General features: G+C 37.6%; 1 protein-coding gene across 1 annotated transcript; it reads right to left on the bottom strand.

The window, feature by feature from the left end:
* Positions 1–19,051: 19,051 nt before the first annotated feature.
* Positions 19,052–23,673, bottom strand: LOC146138539 (uncharacterized). The gene is made up of 4 exons (XM_083394596.1): positions 23,622–23,673; positions 20,811–20,904; positions 20,043–20,098; positions 19,052–19,743 (listed from the first exon to the last, which is right to left on the bottom strand). The coding sequence occupies exons 1-4, from the start codon at positions 23,671–23,673 to the stop codon at positions 19,586–19,588; spliced, it is 360 nt and encodes a 119-aa protein (XP_083250722.1). The 3' UTR covers positions 19,052–19,585.
* Positions 23,674–27,997: the final 4,324 nt, after the last annotated feature.

Raw genomic sequence — 27,997 nt, forward strand, 5'->3', positions numbered from 1 at the left:
CGACATAGTGATAAATAATATTATGTTTGTTAAGCTTTGTTTGGAAAGGTAAGTTGTCTGAAATTTTTATTGCACAAAAAAATGTCTTATTTAGAAGCGTCGTGTTGATTTTTTGTTAGGTGCTTCGCGGTCCCGCGGACCCCAAAAGGACCGCGGACCCCAGTTTGAGAACCACTGTCCTAAGGTATAATATCATCCACGTAGTTGTTAACATTCTGGTCTACGTTCATTGGCGTTAAGCCGGTCAAGCGTTCTTTGCCACAAGTCGCTCTATTGAACGTTTTCAGGCCTATTAGCCTCAATCTCGAAAAGGAGCGCTCGGCCGTCGCAGTTGTAACAGGCAGGGTCTTTGCACGCTTTATACAATCTGAGGAATCAAACTACAAATATCATCATATTTGTTGATAAGTATCGTTATTTTTGCTGACAACGAAGTTCAACAGTTGGGCATTGATACGTCGCAGAGGCTGATCAGACACCGCACTTCCATAGCGTTTCGCACACAATCAAATCACGTGACTTAAATGCGTCAACGAGGTGTTGCGTTTTTCTAGCGTCGACTGGCCAATTTTAAACAGTCGTAACTTCCTAATAATCGCCGTTTTCAGCGTCTAGAATACACTAAACGTAATTTTTTTGGCTCAACACGTACCCGCTAGGGGTGTTCATACCGCTCCACCCAAGTCCCCCTAGGTTATTTGGGTTGCTGATCAATGGGCGTATCCAGGGAGGGGGTCAGAAACCCATTTTTATAAGTGATATTATCGTTTTGTTAGAATTTACAAACTGTTTGAAGCGGCAATGATTTTAATGTAGTTAGGCCAAGCGTCAAAATGAGGACCACAATAAAACGCTAAACGCCGATTTTTGTCTGTTGTTCGGTCGACCGTAAACGCAGGATGTTTTTCTCTTAGCTTATTCGTTCAAGTTGGCTGGTAAGCAAGTGCGTATTCGACTATTGACAAGCTAAGTCAAACCTTCTTTATTAATTTTTTGCTCAAAGTTACGCGCAGCTAATGTTCCTCGCTGTTCGCTGTCTGTGCTAATTCCCGATATTGGTGTAACAACTATATTTTTTTAACTGGAGTTGTTTCTTAAAAAGTGGTCTAACTGTGACTGTCTTGCGCGTTTTTAAGTCGCCATTTTTATGTTATGATTACCGCAAAATTTTTCTTTGTAAGCATATTCTAAGACCACGTGTTTAGTGTGCAATTTGACGCAAACTATTTTCCCTCAACAGCAGCTTGTATTTTGCTGACTTGGCATACAGCTCGGCGCAAATGTTGCGATAATCGTTGTATAATACCACCCGGGAAAAACGACTTCGTTTAGTATTGCAGGTGGCGAAAGGCGTGCTTTTAGTTTAGCGTAGTCCCGTATATGGAACTCAGGAAACTGCGCTGCTGATGTCGAATTATGATTCTACCAAGATCAAACGCTCATATTTCACAGTCTTCATTTAGTTTTTCGCCGGAAGTTAACGATTACTTACTAAGCGGTTTCGCAGCTGGCGCCTGGCATGAGTGTCAACGACGCACGTGTTCGCTTTGCGTCTAAAGGTTCGCATTTGCTGGATGTTAATTGTTTCGGATTAGTATTTTATGACGTCATTAATTTCGCTATTTTGTGACAACCTAATCTTGTAATGAAGTCTATTTGTGGGTCGTAAATCTATACTATATCGTCATTTCCAATATTGTATACAATAATGCTCCGCGGGCCACATACGATGATTTTTTTGAGGCAAGAAACTCTGGATTTGGCTATGTTGGCACACCGACCCTGAATTAGAGAAGGTGCTATGGTCCCCCTATATCCTTCGAAACGGTTTTCGACCCCTTTGTGCATTACTTTCGCCCACAAGGGGGAAATATCGCCAACTTTGAACCACTGGTCCGAGCTGTTTTTCCTGCTTCTTCCATAGAGCAACAGTCAAGCAAATGTATATAGCAAGAAAAAAAAATGCTGCTGTCCTATACCTACCATTTATTAAGTAACAAGTTTAGCGGACAACTTCTGAGTCTTTGGTTGGATACATATAGCAACTATAGTACTTTTTTATAGGGTTAACCAATCGGTGTTAACTACAAAACAACCAAAAAACTAAGCAACTGCAACATGACAATTTTTGAAACAGAATGCCAATATTTTGATACAGTGTTCCTTTCTTTCGTGTGCCTGCTTTTGTTCTTGCTACGCACAATACCCTAAAATTACCAAAAAATAAACTATAGGTGTGTTATTTCCTTAATTTAATGGTTGTTTTAATGTAGTAGGTATTTGTAAAAAATTTGACTGTAATTTCCGAAAAGTTTGCCAAATTCAGTAGTTTTCCTAGGATTCTGTTACGTCACAAGCGACTTGAAACAATGGCTTTTTGCCAGGGCAAGTTTTTGTTTTACATTTTTTGTCATATTCGTTCAATGTCTTTTGTCGGGAACGACATAAATTTATGGCAGAAGCGAAAGCTATGATTTTTATTCGAATCGACTCGAAACTGTTAGCGCCCTTCAATGGGTTGTTCGGCATTACGTTCGAACCAGAGCAGCCTGCGAACGATTTCCAGGCTTTGCAGAATTGTTTTTATTCAATGGTCCCTGACTCATTGGAAAAACTGAAGACCAACCTAGCTTTTAACATCGCTATGTTGTTGGTCAGTGTGATTGTGTTCATCGCACTCTTCGAGGGTGGATGTGTTCTCGTGGAAAGGTAAATATATTTCAAGTTAACAAACTTCATTTATACTTGTATGTTTTTGCTTCGATAGCCATGTATTTTCACGTAACCTATACAATTAAGTTTGAATAGCGATATTTTAGTTGCAACTTTGTTTAGGTTTGTATTCTTTCTACGAGGAATTGTGCATTCCAGGAACGCTGCTTTTAAAAAAGGCTTGAAGGTAAAGCATAAGTTACACCAGTTTCTTAATTGTTTGTTCGCAATAGTTTTTTTTTTTTTTTTTTTTTTTCAAAATTTACCTGTAAACTTAATTTTGAGTGTTTTATTATGACTGTAAACCTTTATTGTAACGTTTCGTAACACACTTTTCTGACACTTGCTTTGACTCCTCATTAGGGGTGTTTAAAGTAAAACATTGGATCCTTTTTATTTGTTTGATCGCGGAAAGTTACGCCTAATTGGTCGTTCGCGAGTGGCAGGTTTGGTTAAAGGCCTGTCGCTGTGGCGAAACAATTGTTGTTCTGCATCATACGTAGCCGTGCCGTTAGCGCTTTCTCACACGGCCAATTATTACTTGCCAATACCCTTTACCTAGTCATTGAATGTACGACAAATGCTGTTGGGCGAGCGTATAAAGCCAGGTGCAACGATTTCGCAATTTTCTTGCAAATAAACATTCCATTGCAAAACGATAAATTACGCTGTTACTCAAGGACAATTTTAGACCAACATTCAGCGAGGTTATACACAGTTTATTTGTCTAATAGTAACGCATTAAGGCTAATAGTAACGCATTAATAAAGCAAAACTCGGGAATACATCGACGAATGCTTGGCTTAGTACAAAACAGAGCCAAATATAAAAAAACGTTTGGCGGCGTCCAAGACCAAGCTTTGTAATGACTAACTAAGTAAATTTAATTAGATTGACTTATTTGTCAAATTTTTGGAAAGTAAGTGCATTTCTCGTAAAAAATGGCTGTATTTGTTATTAACTTGAAGAATAAAACAATTGATAACACGTTAAACACAATGCTAGGTATTTTTATAAGCAGGGGGCCACGAGGTTCGAAAGTGTTTCAAAGGGGGCCACGAACCATAAATGGTTGACAACCACTGGTTTATATAATGGCATTGCGGTGTTTTGGGCAACAAGGCGCCATGTAATATTTCACCCTTTCGTAGTGTCCACAGAATAACGCTGTGTGGACTGTGGACTTAAAATCCCTAAAAATCACAATTTCTACCAACATCTATCCAGTTGATGTCATTTTTTATTCCACATTGTAATACTGCTATTGTATCGTGAGTAAAATTTATCCAACTTTTACTACAAGATTAACATAATATATTCCTTTTATGTGTTTCGTTCGAACTTTTTACGAAATTGCGGCTGTCGCAATTAAACTGTGGAGATGATATATTGTTAATCTTTTGTGCATTAATACGTCTAAGGTTAACGTTTCGCCATCTGGATTTTAGCTTTATGTTTGCGCACGAGTTCGTTCAGTAAAACAAGTGTTTATAACAACAATTGTTTCATGGCGTAACTTTGTGTCGTCATTCTAATGCCTCCAACTCAAAATAAATATCATGGATCCGCCCTGTTTTGTAGTTGTTTTACGTAGTGGGCCTTCAATAGCTTTAAAAAGAGTATTTTGGGCCGCGACAAATAAATTTGCCGACCATTGTACTACGATATAAGACTCTTTTAAACCTGTCGGCTACATTTCATATGAGGTGGTAAGACAAACATGAAACGGCAGAAATAAGCAAAATCATATTGTCGTCTTGTGAAAAGTGGTGAAAAACATGTCCTTTATCTGTCTTGAATACCTCTACAACTCAATATTTTAATAGTCTTGTTTTTAATGGCAGAATTTACTCCGATTAAACGAGTTCTTTCGGAAAGTTCAAAAAACGAGGCAAATATTCATTTGAGTTTTAAAAAACTATACCCCTTAGTAATGCCCTTCATTACGGTTCTGCGTAAGTCTTGCCAAGGCTGAACTTTCGATGTAGGATTACCATCTTTAAGTTAACGGTCAGTGTCTATCAAGTTTGTTAATGTGTGCCTGCAATATTTTTTTCACAAAGATTTCAAGCAAGCCAAACAACGATAAGTTGCTGACAATTTGCATTCCGGCAAGGAAGAAATTCGAAAATATAGGATTGCGAGGTAATTGCTGTGGGATTTTATATTGATTACTGCCTTGGGCTTAGTTGTACACCTTTTCAACCCATCTTTGTATTTATAGGTCTACCAAATGTCGCCGTGAAGTCCATTGCGAAACCTTCTCTCAAATTACCATTCGAACCGTTCCTGTTACCTGCTGATATGGTTGTGTTTCTTCAAACAGGATTTCCGACCAATGGACCACGTGTTCATTTGATCATCACCTCCGACATGTTTGAAATATTCCTTGCTCACTTGGAAAGGAATATCTCGACCAAGGCTAACGCTCTTCTGACTAAACTAAGGCAGTGTAGGGTGCAGGATATCTTAACCCCATCATTTGTAGGATCACCGATTGAGCCGCTACGTTCAACACAGAGCAGCCAAAATATCGAGGCCGTATCTAAATCACCGCAGCAGGTCTTCTTTCACTGCACGATTGAACCTGTCAAATCTACCGTAAAACGCCCAATTACTCAAACCTGCTCAACCCAGACGGTTAATTCAGTAAAGGCACAATCCTTATCCGTCGCAAGCCAAACCTTTCAATTTGTCGCAACGCCAATTCCAACACAGACCATCAGAAAATGTTTTATGCCCGCCCTTATCCAAACCGTACACCCGATCCTAAAGTCAAGTCCAACCCAAACCTTCCAATCCGTTGGTAAACCCGCATCCACGCAGACCTCTATTTCGACAACCGCCCCTATTTCCACTCAAACTATTGGACAGGATTCGAAAAGTTCAAAGTTACTTGTTGTTTCCACTTCAACTCAGACCTTCCAACGTACCATGCTTTTAGCGTCAATGTCTACTCAGACTTCCAAAAGTGCTGGTATGACTGTTTCCAGCCAGACTATAGCAGTTGGCAGCTCGCCTGTAAGCACACAAACAACTCAAACACAGCCGGTTAATATACCTACATCGGACACTGGAACCCTACAAAAGCGACAAAGCGCAACCACATTCACCCAAACCATTTTTGGAACTGTTCGAATGTTGCCGGCGCTAAAACCCAGGTCGAAGTTTAACAAAGGAACACAAACTACTACTCTTCCAGCAAGGGCTGGTCAAAGTACTTCGAAGAAAGCCACTAAAACTGACAAATCTTCCGTAGTAGCAAAACGACTGCCCCCAGTACTTAGTAAGTCCCTGGTTGTCGTCACAAGCTATCCAGGATCGGATGAACTGGGAGGATTCCTTGCTCCTGACCATGAATATTGGCTTCAGAAATGGTCCAAAAGGAAACACCCTTTTGCAAAAATTCCGAAATTCAGCAATGACGATATTATTAAAGCCATTAACAAATTGCCGAATGATAAAAGTGTTGAAACAACTCCCACCGAAGAAGACTGGGAGAGGTACTACCAGGAGGAGCTGGCAGATCAAGCGAAAGAGGACGCACAACGACTGGCAAAGAAGGCAGATGACAAAATAAAGGACATAAATTCCTTTCGTTCAAATCCCAGAGACACTTCGCGCAAAGATACACTTCTTGTAGTTAATAACATTATGAAAGCTATTAATCAACTACCAAAGAAAAAACACGTTCGCCAGTCTCCCACCGAAGAAGACTGGGAGCGTTACTACCATGAGGAGTTGGCGGAACAGGCGAAAGAAGACGCACAGAGGCTGTCAAATAAGGCAAGATCTAAAAACTCAACAGAAGACAGATCTTCCTTTCCGTCAAAAAACAAAAGAACCAAGTCAAATAAACTTGCATTTGCTGGATGTCCCTCCAGACTGCGGACACCAAACCCGATCAAGACAGCGATAAAAGTGAGCACCTCTCAGTTGACAACCGCACCCAGCTCTCACAAAGCATCCAATGGTCCTCTTTCTAAACTATGTCCACCAACAAGACTTAAGGCACCATACAAAGTTGATTCTTCGTCGAAACTCCCTGCGCCGACCAACCACAAGGCTCAAATTGGGATAAAGAACCAGTCAAAACTGCGACAGCCAAGCAAGTTGGAACGACCGGTGTCCAAACGTTGTGGATCCAATTATCAGATTACACAGAAAGACTTGAGTGATGCGCTTAAAATGGTGCCCAAGAACAAGTCGTTTCCGATTTCCGAGGCTCCAACTTTCCATGTACCAAAAATGGAAAGAAAAAAAGAGGATGATTGGATGGCAAATATGCAGAGAGCCTTGACAAGGGAGAAGTTGTTCAGGATCCAGGATGGTCCCGAGCATTGCTGCACCTCATCCGCGGTCGTCGGCAAAATGAGGAAGCCAACTAGGATGAGGAGGAGAATTTTGGAAGAGGTTGATTTCCTGGATGAAATAAAGGAACTGGCGGAACCTTTCAACCTCGTCCCATGCGTTTCCGGTGCTCCACAGCTGATCGGAAAACTAAAGGTAAAACATGTTTACCCACTAGTGTTGATTCATTATTTGTATGGCATTAAAAAATTTTTGATTTACAGCCAGACGATGCCTGCTTTTTCAATCTGGAAACACAACTGCTGGATTTCGTTGACGAGTTTCCCGACGACCTGCCACTGATTACAAACGAAGATATACGCCAGTTGTGTGATCGAACCCCGCACCTATACAGGATGACTGACCAAGAGGAACAGGAGGTGGAAGCTTGGCTGCACACTTGCAAGATCTCCAGCCAATTGCAAGTCAATCCACTCATGTTTTGAGTGATCTCGAGAGATTCCTCTTTAAAGACAATGTGATCGCATGGATCACAATATTTCAGCCGGCGCCGAACGCTTAAAACTTTATTATTTTGTACTTCGTGACTTTTTCAATAAATGTGATATATATTTTAAGTCGGTAGGTTGTTGTTCTCTACATTGATAGATAATAAGCGAGAGGACGAAAAAAAAATGCAATAGAATATTTTTTGGTTGTTACATCACGGGAAAAGCGGCAGGAATAACTCCCCCAAAAGTCTGGGAAAAAATAGCGTATTTTATACGTCATCCACATTTGTTAAAGGCTAAAAAATTAAAATGATTTAAAACCTTAAAAATTGGTCTCGGGTGGTTAATTGGTGCTTTATTTCTTTTTTCACTAAAAGAAAGTGTAATGTAAAGTAAATGGCGAACGTGTAGTGGCCTTTTCTTCCAATTGGCCAAAAAGTGGTCCAGTAATGCTTGAAATGTCAGTAGCTGTTCAGACCCTCTTCAGGACAATTCCGATCTCCCGTAAGGAGTTGGTGTCGCCACAGTTGGCCAGAGTTGAACAGCGCTTCGGAAAAAGGTTAACATTCCTAAAGTACAGCGGAGAAATAAACGGCGTTCTTCTTCAAGCTTCGATGTACGACTGTACGTGGATGCACATCAGTAGGGTAGTTACAGTCACATTAAAGAATATACTGAATATACCAAAAAAATGTAATAGATCAAGACAACAAAGCAAGTTTATGACGGAATTACAGCGTTAAAACAAATGGCATGGGCTATATATATATATGGTTAATTTCGCAATTCAGCGTTGTTCTCGAGCAAACTCGTGCGCAAATATGGAAGCTGAATTCTGAAAAAAAAATAATTAATTTGACTTTTATTTGGCAAAAACGAAGGCACAACGTGCCACAACGTGTATAGTACATGCAACAAAACACCCTAAATACCTAAAACACAAAACACCCTAAATACCTAAAACGTGACCTCGAACAATCGCTTGAAGACATCGTGAGACATCTCTAGCGAAATTGTGCACTTAAAGCCGTGCAGTCGTGTGACGTCAATATTCTCATGTGCGGGGATAACCCCGGATCAACTGTTGTGTTAAAATCAAAGCACGACCACTGACCAGGGTAATTAGATATTTAACAAAAATTGTAATTTATATTAAAATGCTTTGTTTATGATCAAATTGTAAGAAGCACAAATTACACGTTTCTAGATATACATTAACTTAATCCTAATATTAAATGTATATAAGAAAAAATGTATTAGATTACTATACAACACACATTTTTTGGCGCTCGTATAGAACCTTACCGGTATCACTTTTTTAGTGAGAAAAAAGAGTTGTCAGAATTGAAATCGCGAAAGGGATGTAAGCAGGGAAGAATAAATATAAAAATAAGAATACCTCCGAACCTAAACGCTAGTCCTAACCACAAATGCGCGTTGACCAGTTTGCATTTCATTGTTAAAGAAAAGCAAAATTTATGGTGTTCAGGTGTGCAATTATAATTTTTTGCACATCTTAGGTTGGAAATTACGCCACAATTCAACTTTTTTCGAATTTATATACCAATTCAGGTGTGTACATTCATTTATTAAGGAAAAATATCGGGCGTGCATCTGCTAAGAAATGCAGTCTGCCGTGTTAAGCTGTTGAGCATTTAGTTATGAAAATACTCTTTACTTTTGACCAGGGTTGCGGAGTCGGTTAAAAATAAACCCGAGTCCGAATCCCGAGTCCTGGGTCCGACCCCGTTCAAATGTGCGATTTTATTGAATCCCGAGTCCGGCCCTGACTCTACAGCCTTTATTCCGCCAATTTACGCAACTAAATAAGGTTGATATTCAGCAATCCACTTATAGGGGTGTCGTATAATTCATTCACTCACAATACATGGTTAGAAATATTCCACCATATGCTTTATTCCACCTTTACAATTTCCATTTGGCGGGGACCTTTAAAGCTGATTGTTGATTGTTGTAAATAAAATATGCTATTTTTATAAAACAAGATGTTTCTTTTTTTGTTATTTTTTACCCAAGCTGATCAGTCCTTATGTTTGTAGTTTCAAAAACTATTTCTCATGTTTATTTTAACAATTTGCTTTATATGCAAAAATATTTATGTTATTGGTGATTTAAAACCTATTATGTCCTGAACCCTTTTTGTCTAGTTTTTTTTTTCTTTTTTGCAACTATATGTTATGCAGTTCATTTTAGGTAAAAAAGCAAATGATTTAAACAAATTTAAGTAAAGAAAGTAATGTAATTCAAAATAGTTTTGCTAGGGTTGCCCCGAAACTAAAACATGTGGTGTTTGAGAAATGTTTGAATATAGGACAGGCGTCTTATCGTTCTCCAACAAATGAAATTTCATAATTAAATAAAAGTTGTTACTCTTTAAAGTTTAGTTAGATTTATGTTGTGCAGCATTACGCTTATTGGATCATTGAGTAAAAGCTCAATGGCTACAGGTGATAAGTAACAAGAATTTAGGGATTTGTTGCTAGGTTATAGTTGTTAGTTTTATACCAACAAAATGACAAGGGTTAAATATCATAGATGGCAGTTTAAAGGCGGCTTCTGGTCCTATGAATTTTCAAGTAAATTTTAAATTATGTTGTTTCGTATTTATAGAACCCTAGATAACTTTGATGATAGGGAATTCGCATCACCTTTAAAAACGAAACTCTATGTAAAATATGCGACTACTCCAAGTTCAGAACCGCTGGTTTAAAGTGAATATAATTTAGCGAAAGCCGTAATAAATAATAATCGTTTATATATGTAGCCTAAAAAATCTGTAGCCAACTTATGAATAATTGCGATCGACTAAAATATATTTTGGAGACTTGCGATCGACTGGTTCGATGAAAAACTCACAAGAACACTTATTAAACAATTTGAGCGTTAATTGCACTCCAAGCTAGCAATGGAGGTTAGTTTGTTAGTTTGTTTATAAATGTTAGTTTGTTAGGTTAAAGAACTCTTTGCCAGGCTTGTCCATGCAGACAGCAATTGATCATCTTAATGTTCCGCTTGTGTGCGTCAGTTATACTGTAATGACGTAACCATATTCGACGCGATCGAACAGGTAAAATGTGGCGATCGACGTGTTGGCTACCCTAGCATTAAACGAATCACCATACTGCACTGTATATAGTATTTTAGGAAAACTTCTGGAATAGCCACCATCCCTTATTAATAAACAGCTTTGTGATATAGCATGAAGTACTCAACATTCTAAACTAAAGCAATGTAGTATTGCATCCATCTCCTCTACGTCATTCGGTATAGTCACCAGACTATAAACAATGGTTTGCTTATGCGACACCTGTTCACCTTTTACGTATGGGCATGTTGCGCATGGATTAATGAGTAATCACATCCTAAGGTGACTAAAACGAACAATTATGAACCGCGACACGTAGGACCTTACGGAAGTGAAGGTGTGCGACTGTGCGTATGCTAAGGTGCGTTCGTATGTTTTTCGAGTCTTTACTAATCTCTAACCATGCATTGCTATTAACCTGGCCTGTGTCATAACCTGCAAACACAAAGGGCATCGAGGTTCGCTTCTTTAGTTTACATCAATCGTGTGAAATATCAATATATGCTGTAAACAACCAAAAAATATGTACAAATAAAATAAAATAAATAGATTGTTTCATTTACCCTTATTGCAGTGGCATGTTGTTAACAAAAAACGACTGCTAAAAAGGGTTGTAAACAATGCAAAAATATAAATATGTGTGCAATTGTTGTAAAAATTTATTTTTGTGCCCTTGTGTAGTGGCATGTTTCAAAGAATAAATTATGAACGTGTGACAAAACGCGAACGATGCCTTTACTTCATATCAGTATTAGTTTTATATTATACAGCACAGAGTATGGAAGATAACGCTTATAACGCATCTCTATGCGCGTCCAATATTCTACAACACACCATTGTCGTAAGGGTGCTCCGCCGATTTGGACGAATTCTGCGGCGACATAGCTGTGTAAGGATTCTCGTCTTCCGCTACAAGTAAAGCTGAATTATTTCTCGGCCGGTCGTACGCTGCATCTTCCTGTGTCGAAGGACCTGGCGTGCTTGACCCGTGTCCCAAGCATTGGTCGCCGCTCGTCAGGTCGTATTCGTTTTCGGTGGTCAGCCCATCCTTGACGGGTGCTCCAATATGGTCGTAGCCACTATTTGAGCCGGAATGCAAGCTCGCTTGTTTAAACGAGGCGCCTTCACGACTTTGGATAGTCGGCTGACCAATCTGATTATAAGTGGGATCTACAGCTTTGCCTCTTTCCTTACCACCGAGGTTGTCGTATGCATCGCTCGGTAAATTTTCGATTTCGTCGTACGGGTCTTCGACGAAATCACTGTTGTCAGTTCCAAGCTTATTGTAGGAGGTATCAGCGCCATCAGATCTCTCATCGCTGTAAGTAGCGTCTTGAATCCCGCTCTGTCCGAGACGATTGTACTCGGTGGCCTGTATGCTACCTTTCTGTTTCTTTCCTTTCTTCATGGGCGCCGCGTAAACCACTTCGGTGGAAAAGGCCGACACTTCGCCAGATTTAATCCTCTTCGATTGGGTCATGCTGGTCTTTCGTGGGTTTGCCGACACCTCGCTTTCGACTTTTAGTTCTTCATACTCGCCTTCTTGCTCGGGAACGTAGTGTTGCGTGTAGTTGCTGACCGATTCCAGTCGCAGCTGTTGAGTCTGTTGAGCGTCGTTAGCTGCTGAAAACACAAAGTTTTTTTTTCAGAAGTAGTCGCATGGTTTAGGTTTAAAACTCGTCTTTTTTGAGTGATTACTGCTGAATGGTTTTCAAACTAATAGTATATATGTGGCTTAACTGCAGTATTTCACAGCCTAAAATTGTTTTAAATGGTTTAAATTTGGGTTGCAGTTACGTTACATTTCTAACACAAGATATATTCGCGTTAGTTAACGCTATGATAATCTTACCAGTTATGTTTGTTGTGAGACGGGGGATGGCTTCCTGAGAATTAGCCTTTTTTCTATGGACGAAAACAGTAAATTTGTTGTAAGATGTATCAACATTTTGTATAGTAAAATTAATTTTAGGTTAGCTGATCATTTATATTTTGAAAAAAACATTTTATACATTTCCTAACGTTTTATCAGAAGATATAAATAACACGTATATACTTTCTGCGAACAACGCATATCACGACGATTATGACAACAATTAGAAGTGAACAACCAACTCCAGCTACAATTCCAATCCAGCGATTGTCAGCTTCTGTAACTAAAACAGTAAACTTGAAAAAAAATTGTGTAAGCATTTCCACCTGGTATAAGCAGGCTACAAGATAAGATAATGGTTAATATGTTGCTATAAATGCGAATGCAACAAAGGGTCCAGAAAATAACCTGATGCTTATAGGTTTAAAGTTGCAAAAGACAAATAGTACGAGCATTTCATGAGCAATACGAAATATAATAAATATATATTTGGCGGAAAACCAACTATTTTCCATATATACTTTTGGCATGTTAACTATGAAGCCCATTACCTGCGGAAGTGGGTTTGACAGAAGTAGCTGAGTTACTCGTTTGAGGGTTCTTATTCGATGTGCTGGGCTCAACGTAGGATGGTGTTGTTGAAATACTTGCTGTGGTGCACGGATCACATTTCGTCACAACTCTGTTTCGACAAGGTTCAGGCAAAACTTTTCCCGGTGTCGAGCAATTTCGAAATTTGGTTTTATAACCGCCACAAGATGCGTTGCAGGGGATTACGATTTCCACCGCATCAAGGTTGCTGCAGTAGTCTTTGTTGCAAGTATCATTCTATATAAAAGATGTCAGTCAAAACAATATTATAAAAATCCTGTTCATCGCGGTATTAGCAATCTGCATATATTTCTGCTAAGCTATTTCTAAAATGTCGTATTTTATTCCTAAAACGATATCTTCTAATGTGCTAAGAAACGTTCGTCGGTTCCAAATGCCAAATGACCTATTATGATTCATGGTTAAATAATTAAAATGTTAAAGTGAATCGCATAAAATTCATATATTTTCTAAAATTGCTTTAGCGTAGGCCTAGTTAGCTAGAGTTGATAATGTACTTCATTCTGGGCAAAATACCCTTTTAAAGTAATAAAATGCTGCGTGGGCTTGCACTAAACTCTACGATTTTTGTAAAGTTATCTCTCAGCAAAACAATTCGTTCGAAAAACACAAAAAATTCAAAATAAAAACCGCGACCTACCTCGGTAATAAAAGCTGGTGAACAAGTTGTAATTTGGATGCAAAACCTGTGTCGAACACGAGTAGTTGCGTGACAGGTATCCGTACAGTCTGACCATTGCTGCCATTCACCATAGGTTTGCTCTAAAAAAATCAATACTTTAACTTGGAACCGGTGAAGTATATGCTTAGGCTGGAAGGTGACGAGCAATTAAAAAACATATTTTAATATGCACATACCCATTCAACGCTTCAAAACAGAAATTTACGTGACAAGAATTGTTATGCGAGTGTATTTATTTCCTTACCCTAAAACGAATAGATAACATGCATTTTAATTTAAAACTTCAAAAAAATAATTTGCCAAAAAACAAAAAAAATTATCGTTATCTTTAACTTTTGTATTTCACCTGATTTAGGAAATAGCGTAACCCCAAAGCATAACATCAGCCACCAGGACACCCTCATTGTATTGTTTGAAGCGCTTTCAAGTTTCCCCTCTCTAACTCTAATGCCTTTGTTATATCAATTCGATTTATAGGTGCTACTACACTTTACTTAATCGAAATCAGTCTTATCTTCCTGTAGCAATGTGACCATACTTCCGTTGCGTGTATACCACAACTAAGCAGGCTTAGTGGAAGGGGTAATATCTAAAGCACCTAACGCCATTCCATCAGGTTTATACTTTACGCGGGTGTGACATCACTCGAAGAATTAGTGACGAGATACCGAATGTGCTGGGTCTGATTCATCCGTTATTAAATCAGACTTCTACAGGCCTGTCTGTAAAACTTAGTCAGGGTGGAACAACTGTACAGTTCTAATCATCTAACCAAGGGAATATGAGTGTAAATTTTCACTGTCACCTATGTGTTGCGTAACAACAGTCTACTCATTTAAATAATATTATGGTCAGTGTATTTTTAAGGTATTTTGAGAGACCAAAACGGCCCACAAAAGTTTGAGAGACCAAAACGGCCCAAAAATGTTTGAGAGACCAAAACGGCCCACTATTCGAATGAAGTTTTTTAAGAATAACCTCGCTTGGCACATGCAGAGTTTTTGTGATTTTAACCCAACTTAGTCATAAAAAGGAAGCAAAAGATAGTAGTTAATCACATTGCTGTTATACTCAACTGAATAAAGCCCACTGTAAAATATTCCTTGGTGAAGTACAGCAGTACACAACCTGCTTGACAGCAAATTTGGGGCCGTGGAAATGCGTTCACTTTTTGCGTACACTTGACAACTAAAACTGGCCTAAAAGTACACAGGGTTTTGTGTTGCAAGTCATAAATTAACATGTAGTGGATGGTCTTCCTGTGGGTTAAAATCAGTGTGGACAGGCAATGCGAAAAGCTTCACGTCACAATACATAATAACTTGGCTCGTGAAATCGTAAATTAATAGACAGGCCTTTGTGTGACTAAGACGAAATCTAACGGATGAACATCATAGCTGCCTCATTTGCCAAATAAAACTAATTGCATTTAAAAAAAGATAATGAAAACTCTCGTTCTTTTTGGAAGCTCTTATGCTTCTAGTTAGCAGCGTTTTCGAGAACAAATTATGTAGAAACAACCTTTCAAATGCGATTCTCGAAAACCCAAATTTGGAGTCCTAAATAGGTTACCTAGTTTAAAAAATATGCCATTTCCGATACCCAATATTAAGAACAAAAGCATATGGCGATCTTATGCAATATTAAATGACATCTTTAACAGGAATGCATCCATGGGGGCGCATGGCTTGCGCCCTATATGTTAGGGTTATGTACCCCCAAATATATAGGGTTATCTAGCCTACCCCTCTATTTTTAGGGGTTACATGAGGCTAAAATAATCAATCTGATAAAAGAAAATTAGAAACTATAGCGTTTCTAATTTAGTTTATAAATATTGTTTTTTTAGTTAGGCTTTAATAAACATAAAAGTTACATTTCGAATACGGTCATGTACCCTGTACACAGCATTTAAGTAAAATAAAGATGTAATTTTCTCAAAAATATTACTTCCGTATATTTGATCTATGGCCTGGTAAATTGACATAGAATGACCCTGGCGACCATCCTAAAAATCCAAAATGGCGGCTTTCCCATGGTCAAAATACCTATAGACCTGATGTTGGTTAATAATGAGTCAGATCTGTTAATACAGAATGACATAAGTCAGTTGATAAACTCTTGTTACAATTTTTGCCCTAAATAGTTTTAAATGGTTCCTATTGATTAAACTTTCAAGAAAGACATATGCTATATAACACATAAATTGGAGGCCGGTTAAAATGTGCTTGCTGTTATGCCATATTTAACAATAAAGCCTACAAAACACTAGCATCACATTTTGCTCCAAACACAATATGATATGTATAGACATAGTTCAAAAGTCGATTTGAACTACGCCATATTTTTAAAAACACAGTTTTTCTAATCAACTCGGCACCCTGCAATATATTTTTTCACGTGCAGCACGTTTACATTCAAAGGTTTGAAAACTGTGTGAGTATATTACCAAAAACATTTTAACGAAATCGACGACTCGCCTGTTTAAAAAGTGTCCTAGAAAAGGTGCAAACCGTTAAAAGTTCTTCCAATTTCCTATAATATCTAATGAAATAGCTTTAATTTTGGGATGAGTGTGGTTTGTAATATTAGTTAAGAAATAAATTATCTATTAAGAAAAGTTCATAGAAGTTTAACGTTGTTGTACATGGGGTCTAATCGTCTTCCTTGGAGCTTTCAGTGGCATTTTTACCCAATGTTAGACTGTGTTTGAATAAGGGGTAAAGTGAAATCATATCTTTCGTGAATAATGAAGCATTTTTTCTACCGGAACGCCTTAAAATTTCCAGACATGGCATTACAACTTATTCATGACGGAAAAACAAGTACCCATACAAGCTTAAGGTTATGGTTCTATGTAGCCTACTGCACAAATGTCCAATTGAAATCTTAGCTGAAGTACTTTCGATGGTGGACGGGTTGGCGTAGTGAAACAGGGACAAAAATAACATTTATTTACCGACGCGGTGTACCTGCAAATATACTTTTCTCGGAAAGCCGCCCGGGACCGTTGAAGCTAAATTTAACCAATGTTTGGAACAGCGTGAACATGTCGAAAATGCCCTGTTAAATAAATACATCGGATTTCAGTTTGACCGCGGTGCTTCAAGCACGGCATGCTGGCAAAAAACACTTGCTGGGCGGAACAATAACTTAAAGTTTTCAACTTAAAAAAATAGCCCATTTAAATATGAGAGATTACAATGACAGTAACCAACAAAGAAAAAAAATTGCATCACGAAGACGAAATATCACGAATTCCTTTCCATTTGTTCAGGCCACAGACAAAAAGCACGTGCAAAAGCGCTGTGATTATAAATGAGTATTCGCTGAAACATGGCATATAAGTTTGTTTTTCAACTGACATGTAGTACTTCGAAATATCCGTTTTATTTATATAATAAAGGCTGTCACAGACGCTTCATTTTGTGGTTCTTTACCAAATTCAGCTTTATATATTGCTCTTAACTTACAAAACGTAAGAATTATGTTGACTTCTTTCTATGTTTTACACATTCCAAAAAGTTTAAGACAGCCTCAATCCTGATTCTTATATGAAATGCTGGTATTGTTAACTTTGGGATTTAGTTGAAATTGCTCACTATCTAAACCAAATCACAAGTGTCATAATGTTATAAATAAGTGCATTTTATTGGCACTGTATGCAATAACTATATTTTAAACTAACAACAGCAAACAAACTGTATTGTAGTGACGACACGCCTCACGTTTGTAAGAAACGCATTTTTTCTTCTTTAGCATTTTTCCTTGTGCTTCGTTAACGTCAGTGCTTCCCTTTTGTTTTTCAGTTCACGACCCACTTTTAATGCAAGTTTTATTGTGCAACCCACGATGAGATATGACATATGAACAAACAAATAAAGTTACAGAAACCTGCATCTTTATTACTGGCGTACATATACTGAGATAGGTAATGCTACACAACATATCTAACTGATACGTATTTATGCTTATGTTGCATAAATGATACGTTATGACAGAGTGTTGTAACAAGTCATTTTGAAATGACTTAAGTCCCAGTCAAGTCATTCGTAAAATAACTTAAGTACAAGTCAAGTCTTTTTGAATAAATAACAAGTCAAGTCCCAGTCCAAGTCATCGGTTGCCCAAGTCAAGTCATAATTAGAACAAGTCAACTTCAAGTCCAGCCAGTGGTGGGATTTAGCCGGTTCGCACCGGTTCTATCGAGCCATCTTACGAAATTTATGAGATCAGCGAACCGATGAGCATTACTGGTTATTGTCAATGGAATTTTGCAACTTATCTAAAAATTTCACGTGTATATTTTTAAGTGCAATGCAATGCTCAAGTTCGCACGTAAAATAGGGTTAATTTTTTATAATTGTAATAATTGTCATTTTTGGTAGTTGTCTGAAAATTGCATTGTTGCGTCATAAGTGCAAAGTCAAGAGACGACTGCTGCTTTTAGTGTGGCTGTAAGCACTAGCAGTGATGAGGTTCAGCCGGTTCCAACCTGCAACTACTCTAATTATTGCCAAAAAAATTGACTTTTTGTAACAGAACCGGCTAAAAAATATGACTTTTGTGATAGAACCGGCTGACAAAAAATTTGAATCCCACCACCGAGTATAAAACTTTAAATTAAAATAAAATTTTAAATTATGAAAACCGGCAAACTCCTCCGATTATTATGAGCAACCCAAGTCAAAAATAACACAAAAGCAGCATACAACGAGCAAATTCTTTTACGTGCAAAGATTGAGCTAAATAACACATTTTTATAATTAGTTGCTTAATTAAAACAAGTTATTTTAACCCAAGTCATTTGTCCAAATGACTTAAGTCAAGTCAAGTCATTTGCCCAAAAAACTTAAGTCAAGTCAAGTATTTTTGCCCAAAAAACTTAAGTCAGGTCAAGTCATTTAAAAACAGTGACTTAAGTGCACTTAAAAGTCATTACAACACTGCGTAATAATAATGCAATAATACTAACGGAAAACTATAGCATTTGAAATGCTTCGCGACTCACCTAAAATAGCTTCACGACCCACCAATGGTTTGCGACCCACTGGTTGGGAAGCCCTGGATTACGTGTCTCGTTTTGGCGTGCCACAGCTTAATGTTAACTGGGCACGCTGGATAAAAACAGCTTAGCTAAAATATTGTAGAAAGGGTAAACAAGGTAATTTACTGCAAAGTTTAGTGCCACATATAATTCCTTGCTTTTATTGACATTGATAAATACGTCTTGTATTAAGGCTACAATATATTCATGACCAAAATAGAGGACAATAGTACCATGCAAACAAAGTGTTGCGTTTGTAGAATTATACCAGCATTTAGTTACAGTTACATTGAACACGAAATAAAAACATGACAAATTGATTGGCAAGGTTTACAGTACATAACAAACTTTTGGTGACTCATTTAATTTTTTTAAAGAAACGATAATAAAAAATGACTTGGGCCTCATGCAAAAAAACGCATAAAAATATTTGTGTTGAAAATATTTTCAACAAAACGCCAAATGTAAAAAAGTAGGACATTTGACCTTTATTCAGTGTCTTAAAAGGACCATTTATTTTTCTATAAAAAAGAGGTAAATCCTCTAAAAAGGATGTATGATGACCCTATCTTAATTCAATGACTCAACAAATGTTTGAATTTGATATAAAACAGATTTTTATATGTAACTCGTATTAAACTATACACCTTTCCTTGTGCCTTTAAAGTCCACGGTAATATTCCAGACGGAATAATTATATCTATATGTATTATAGTGCACACAGATGAATTTAGACCATTAATAAAGTGTTCTACTGCACTGTAACAATCATGTTGACGTAGGGAGAACGTCTGGCTTTCTTTTCCCGAATGTATTGTGTGGAGAATGATTGGTGCGGTCTTGATGTCGGCATTTCATATCCTGATGCTTCATTTTTGATGAAATTGACAGATTCGTAATGGTGTGGCTCTGTGTTTTGCATAATATAAAATTAAGTTTTGCAGTTCCGGTAAATTATGTTTTATTTTAATTACAGAATCGAAAAGGGCCGTTTCCCCATTAACAAATCGTAAGACTTCGGAGCATATTAGTTGGAGGATTTATTAGGTTGGCACGGTTTAACGACAAGTTGAATTAGAATCTCGACAAGATTTTGTACAAACATGCTTCGTGAGGTCAAAGTGTAAACGTTGTTTATTTTGAAATAAACTATTTAAAAAAAGGACTGTGGTACAAAGTCTTGTCAAAACTATCTTTATGTGTTATACCTGACACTTGTATTGAGCTGACTGGTTTCGTTGTGGTGTTCTGTCTGAGCATCCACCTGTTTATAAGAGAATGTTTATAATATTAAAAACATTAAACCCATAAAATCCGCTGGTAATAAAATTATAAATTGCTTCCAAGTTACTTAGGCCTAACTTACGCTAAACAAAAAAATGTTGAATATATGCAATACCATAATTTTCCAGAAAATCTTCAGTTATCGTGTTTCATATTTCTGTGACTAATGTAACGAAATATTTTTATGTCATGCATGACGTAAAAATAGTGTTGTGATGAATTAAGTCAATGACTTGAATTAAGTGCAAATAAGTCACTGTTGTTGACTTGATTTAAATCTTTTGGAAAGAAGTAATCTGACTTGCAATTATTTTAGTCAAATGCCTTAGGTTGAAATCAAATGTGTTCAATAGGCATTTCTTTACAGAATTATGTTGTTTATCTCGATTTTTGCGCATAAAGCAACTTGCTTCCAATATGTTGTGTTTCGTTGTTTTGGGGGGTTATTGCTCATAACTTGAACGATTTCTAAAATGACTTGACTTGGATTTACGTTATTTTACATCTGTGACTGGAGTGATTTTTTTGTTTGGTTTTCATAATAAAAATATAACATGTCATTTTTCTAAATACTTTTATCTTAGTGCGTTGTGTTTTTACGTTGTTGCAAAGGTGGAACGTTGAGTACAGGACCTAAGATTGTTACCGTTTGTTTAATTTTAGTAATTTGTTTCAGTTAGAGTTAGACCTACCTTCTGTAAAGTAAACACAAGACGGCCACCAGCATAACGACCAGGAGTCCACCTCCAACGCTTGCTCCTATTGCGATCGAGGGGTCACCAAACACTGCAATACAAAAAAGTTACCTTACGGCAAATAAGCGTTGCAATTAACTGTTTTTTAGAAATATGATTTAACTGAGGTATGGAAACCTTTTTCTGGTCTCGATCCAAACCCATATAGGTCTCTGCGGGACGTTACGTTATAACTGAGTAGACTCTATACCGTACGCATCTTATTATAACACTATAGTATATTTTGCAATTGAAAAGCGGTCAAAATATATAAGAAATGGCCTCGTGCCCAGTTTGTAAATTAGGCCTCGGGCCCCATGATTAGCGTTAGTCGGCTGGATCTGGCCTGAGCGCCGTAGGTTACCTATTCCTGGTTTGATATAACTGTTTTAAAATATGTATCAAATTTTTTAACTTAATGGTTTCACGAAAATCACTAAAAGGTATAACTATTATTAAAAAAATGACATGATTTTGCAAAAAAAATAATTGTTAGATATGCCCCTTTAGTGGTACAATTAAATAGTTTGGCTAAGCCCTCCAACAATACGAATTTTTGTCAAAAAATTAAATTAATATCTGTTATATGTCGTTCCGTGAAGTATTTATATAACAGCCAAATGTAAACATGCATATAAATGTAAACACGTATATCAAGGACATCAACGTAACGATAAATATTTAAATTTGCTGACTTCGTTAACTTCGCTGAAACCTTTTTCGTGTAGGCGCATCTCTGCTACAAACAGCATATAACTTTTCCAACAGGATAATCTAGATATGAATTAGCGGGAGCACAGACAAACACTGTGTTGAAACTTCAGCTGCATGGAATTAAATGCTAATAGTTAAGTTTGCAATTGCTCAGTGCGCTAACCAACATTGAAACTTATTTTTAAATTAGATGCCTTTTTTGATGATACCATAGGCGGTTTGTATGTGGGTTTAGCACCGGCAATCCACTCGTTTGTACTGTAGGTTGATCACAATAGGTATCATTATAGTTGTTTGTACCTCCAAACAATTTTCTTTACTTTTTCTTTGAGTACGCTGCAACTAAATACACCAAAAAAAAATCCTATGTTTCCTACCAAGATGATTAAAGTTTCCCGTTGTTGATAAAACGACTGATTGTTCAGTCGTTCATCCAGACAACGCTTATTATCATGGCGTGTAAAATTTAATCCTATTACCTTTCGGGGTGGGTTTAACAGAGGTTGCTGTTGCAGAGATACTTGTTTGAGGGTTCTTAGTCGCAATGCTCAGTTCATAGGATGCTGTTGTTGAAATACTCGCTGTGGTGCACGGATCACATTTCGTCACAAATTTGTTTCGACAAGGTTCAGGCAGAATTTTTCCCGGTGACGAGCAATTTCGAAATTTGGTTTTGTAACCGCCACAAGACGCGTTGCAGGGGATTTCGATGTTCACCAACTCAAGGTCGCTACAGTAGTCTTTGTTGCAAACAACACTCTATATAAGAAATGTCAGCCAAAACAATATTTAAAAAATCCTGTTCATCGCGGTGTTAGCAATCTGCATATATTTCTGCAAGGGTATTTATGAAATGTTGCATTTTATTCCGATTACGAATTGTTCTAACTTGTGCTAAGAACCAAATTGACCTCTTATGATTTATGGCCAAATAACCAAATTAATAAAGTGAAAAGTGCAAAATTAAAATTTTCCAGTAGTTGATTCTAAAATTGCTTAAGCGTTAGAGGCTTGGTTAGAAAAAGTTGTAAAAAAACGCTGCGTCGGATGGCATTAAACGGTAATTGAACTGTAACGCTTTTTTGTAAAAGTATCTCTCAGCAAAACAATTCGTTCGAAAAACACAGAAAAATGCAAAATAAAAACTGCGACCTACCTCGGTAATAAAATCTGGTGAACAAGTTGTGTTTTGTATACAAAACCGGAATCGAATACTGGTAGTTGCGTAACAGGTGCTTGTACAGCCTGACCATTGCCCCCATTCACCATAGGTTTGCTCTAAACAAGGATCAATTTTTTTCCATGACCCCCCAATTTACATATTAAATGGTTTTTTGAAATTTAGTTTTATTCCGTGTTTTATTTCGTTAGTACTTGTTATGTTAAAAAATGTTAAAAAAAACTATGTTCATAAACTTTTACAAGACGTGTGATACGCAAAACGACTCAAACTATGTTAACTTTACCACTAGCTATGTTTCATACCTGATGGACGAAATGTCGCAATCCAAAAGCATACCGTCAGCCAGCAGGCCACCCTCATTATTATTGCAACTCCTGTGGAATATTTATGCCTAAGAATGCCAAAAATCTATGCTCTGTCAGCCCGATTTAGCAAAGCAATTAATAATTAGATGAATCCTAATGATCTCTGTCCACTTGCAAAATGTTGCGTCGATACTCCTTTTGGGTGTACAGCCTAATCAATAATATTCGTGTCGTATCAAAGTGTTCGCATGGTGACCTTATAACGTTAGTTAGACAAGCTACGTGAACCTCGTGTGATATCACTTTAAACATTGATTGCGTTAGACTTGGTGTAATATTGGTGGTGACTGCTGATGACTAACTTTCAGCGTACATATATACGTTTGGCTTAACTCGTCAATGTGATGTATAGCCCACCAGGAATTCCTTAAACTGACACGTCTTGGTCTACTGAACAGAACTAAAGTGATTATAGTTGGAGCATTAATACTTAATGTAAAATCTGTAAACAAATTCAAATCTACCAGATTTATGTTGGGTAAGCTTTTACATAAACCTCACACTTACCGTGATCAGGTGTACACGAAAACTTGATGCTCGTCAATTCATGTTCATTCATCTTACAACATAGACCTTTGATGTTTGGTGTTTGCCTATATTTCATTGACCATGTTAACAACAAAATCTACAATAAATGTGTAGTCGCTGTATTTACACTTTTCTATAAAACAGCGGCAGCTTTTTAAAATATTGATTAATTTTATTATGTTATTCAAATGGTGATGTTTCCCATACAAATTTTTGCAATGTAAAATAAATTTGTTGATAACATTTTCACTGCATTCGCCTAATTTGTATGATCGAAAAAAACAAGTTCAAGTCAAACTTAAAATGAAACAAAAAAATCAGAAATAATGTATAAATGTTTACACGCAGTATTATAGTTGTTTCTTTGTGGAATAAATTTGTTTGCAAATCTATACTTTAAAAATTGCCTAAATTTATACTTTTGCATGCGTATGTAGCATTTTATTTTAAAATGACCCAAAAAAAGTACTGTTAGATTCGAATACAAACTTTTTTTTTCTCTTCTGAGCAGTGAAAGATAATAAAACTAAAAATTGTCGTTAAAATGCAACATAACAAAATGAATTGCAGACGAATGGCTGAATTTGTTTTACATCCAGCTAGCAACAGGTTGCAAAGCAGTATTTCACTATTTACTTATGCTTGCCGCGAAAGTTACCCAGCCGTTTATTCAGTAGGGTGTCGCGTTCAGCAAGTCGTCAAAGTTGCAATCGCTCCGTTCAGCGTTGACTATCCAAGCGCTCAAACCGCCGCTCTCGAGGGACAAAGTGTCCTCGTCCAAACCCGAATCCGTTGGAATGCTCTCGCTCAAGGAAAGGACATGTGGCCGAGGGTAACTATAGCCAACCGGCGGCGTCTGGGGGGCTCGGGCCATTCGGGACGGCCCCAGGCCTCGGCAGGGGACAATTGCTGATCGAACACCGGACTATCTCCGTCGCGAAACTCGACCCTGCGAACTTTAAGATTGCTCGCATCGAAATGTGATTCTTGTGAGCGTTCCTCCGCGCGTGAGAAACCGTGCTGTATCGCGCTATACGGCGGAGCGAAAGACGAGGTGCTAGCGCCGTCTGGCGTCTGTCTGGTGACGAACCTGTTGGCCATTTGAGGGCGCTGTCCAACGGTCGGCGGCATTCCTTGGTGGACGATCGTGTAAATGAAGGGACGCGAATCGATATGGTCCCCTGTCTCTCTCGCGGTGCGTACTAAATCACATGCAGTATTTTTTATTAGATTTGCATCAATAAAATTCATAAAGGTCGAGTAGATCGACATCATCTTGATTAAGACGTTTCGAATTTTTTTCACTTCACAAAATAACTCGGTTATCCCAAACAAATAGAGCTCTCACCGGTCAACTCATTGGAGCAAGACGTCGTCTCTCGGGTGGTGGTCACGGTCCGATGCACACGAGAAGGAGGGAGTTGCGGGGGTGGTGGAACTTTTTTTCGCCTTTTTCGCCAACATAGAATATAAATTTTGCTTACTGGTCAACCAAAATAAAAAAACCAAAAACAGACGTAATCCAAACTACAGACGTCCCACATTCGCTAAAGATGTCTGCTTTTTTTGTAAATTTTTAAGTTATGAAATTGTATTGACACTAAGATAGAAAATTAGTGTTAACCAATGCATTTGTAAACTTTTACCGATCGCAAGAGTAACTCTAATAAAAACTATTTTACGCAAACAAATTCATCTGCATTCTACATATTTGTACATTCGTCTTTTCTACAAAACCTGTTACGACAATCGATGGTGAGGACAACAATCATAATAAGGAAGATGCAGCCGAAAGCAACGAGGATCCAAATCCAGGTGTTGTTTGGGTCACCAGAGCGAGCACCTTGTAAAAAATAGTTTAATATTTTAATTGTTTAAGCAATTTAAAACATTAAGGTTATTGGGTATTTATTTCTGTCAACAACTCTTTTGAACTTTAGTCTTGGTAAGTTTAGGTCCAGATGATAAATTATTGCGAAAATTAGTTTGTCTGTCGTCAGGCGTTGTCTCCCATTCCCAACCAACACGTCACTTTATTCAGAGATCTATACTAATGAATTTAAGTTTTATTTAATACACAAGTTCTTCTACTGTTTAAAATCAAAGGAAAGATTCCGCTTGGTTTTGCCTTTTTCTTGTTGATATCATTTCTGTAGTATTATTACCGATTATGTAAGATTAACATTTATTTGGATGCCAATACAGTGGCTGGCATATAACCGGTTTTAAATATAACCAGGATTGGGACCCAAAATGACTGGTTCACATCACTGCACTGCAAAGCGCGTCGTTGCTTGTTTTCAAGGGCTATGCTACCAATATTGTAAGCTTAGCATTTATTTTATATGTCAATATCGTGGCTTGAAATTGACTTGATAAAACTATAACCTGGATTTTGATGGGACTTGGGTGACTATAGAGACTTGGATGTAGCCAATTTTATTATTTAAACATTAGTTGACTTGGCCTCAAGTTATTTCAAAATGACTGTTTATATCACTGCACTACAAAACGCGGCGTTACTTATTTACCAGGTCCAGGCGGCGGGGCAGCGATCGTTGGTTGGATGAACGTATTGGTAACAAAATGCACCGCTTTAGTTTCTGTTGATCTCCCTTCTGTAGTAGTGGAAGTAGAGTCAAAGGTCACTTCGGCCGTTGTAGGCGACGCTGTGCTTGGACATTCGGACGAGTTTACTGCGCAGGGCGTTGCTCTGTAGTTGCTACAGCCGAAGGGAAGGTGGGCGCCTGAGGAACAGACGCGGTGTTCGACTTGGACGCCCTGCTCTGAGCATGTGGCGTTACAAGGCTCGGAGCGCAGCACCAAATCACGCACGTCGCAGTTGTTGTGGTTGCACACCTCGTTCTTCAGAAACGAAACAAAATCAATGAAATCTACAGGCTGATGCCAAAGTAACTCGCTATTCTAAATATCTATAATTTATTCAAGTTCACCGATAACTTTCTCAATTTCTGTATCCATGTTAATTAAAGTTTGTCAATTAAATACATCATTCTGTTTTCTTTTTGAATCTGATAGGTGAATTCGATTTTTGTTTATTACTTTTGTTTGAAAAAAGCTAGAGTTTCTTGTGTAATCAGTTAAAGTGGTTCAAGGTCAACTTGAGAAGCTGATGGCGAATGATGGTGCTCGGATCGTGTTTTAAATGCAATTTTATTCAGATTAGTTTATTATCATATTCATTAATTGAAATTACAGTTCAAAAATACTAGTTATATTTTTTAAGATTGGGGAGTTAGTTTCGGATCACCCTGTATAGATAAAACGAGGATTTTTTTCGAAAGTGTCCACTAACGTGAGGTAATTACTGTTTAGTACCGTGGTTCTCAAACTTTTCCATACCTTGGACATTTTAACCTCTATTCGAAGCCTAATTGTCCCTCTTGGAAAACTGCACCAGTAAATTCTTCAATATAATTACAATTGCAAGCTTTTTTGTCGTTATATTCGTAGTGAATTGTTATCGTTTATCCATTTAGCGAAATGTTCCTTTATCGAAACGATGTTTGCATTACTAGTAAAAGCAGAATTCTCGCGGAGCATATTGTGACGTAATAATATGGCACTTTTCTTTTAATCCTAAAGTTTAGATCATAAGTTTAGATTTTAAAGGTTTAGATCGGAAGTTCAGATTTTGAAGTGGGCTGTGCTTAGAACTTGCGCCAGCAAATGTATTTGCTTAAAGGCCTAAAATTTCAACCACAATCATTAGGTTTGGTTTATTTGGTTTATTAGTAGTTTTTTAAATGCAAACAATGCTCCAGTATCTTTTTGATATAAGGTATTGAACTAGGCCTAGTGATGTTTTAAAATATTTCAAATAAACCCTAACTTATTGCATACGAACTAGTTATGCTTGAAATAAGCTATATTTATGCTTGTCTTGTAGCGAACCTACCGATGTGCATCCACGTTCATCGAAGCGTGCAGATCGCCTTTTTTCCTATTTCGCAATTGTAAATTTATAAACGCGTGTTTGTGCTTTGCTACCTCTTTAACTTAATTTAACCATGTCGCAAGCTACGCAATAAAGCACCAATCGCTTTACTGGTGACCCCGCGTCTTCAAAACGTTTTTTGAATGTCAAAAGAAGAAATTGAACAACAGGAGTCTATGCAAAGGTAGTTGAATGAATTTCGCCTGTTCTACCATGCTTTCCCACGTTCTGGGCAACACAGCTAGGATTTTGGCTACTCGGCTTGACACAACGCAATCGAAGAGTGCTTGCTTTCGGCATCTGCGCTTTCCCGATAGGAACGAGCAACGCAGCAGCTAATCAGCATGCCTTCACTTTGGGACAACCAAGACGCAATGCTCTTCGCTTTAGTTGTTTA

Source organism: Ascidiella aspersa, chromosome 7, assembly GCF_963924565.1.
Source record: "Ascidiella aspersa chromosome 7, kaAscAspe10.2, whole genome shotgun sequence".
NCBI classification, from domain to species: domain Eukaryota; kingdom Metazoa; phylum Chordata; class Ascidiacea; order Phlebobranchia; family Ascidiidae; genus Ascidiella; species Ascidiella aspersa.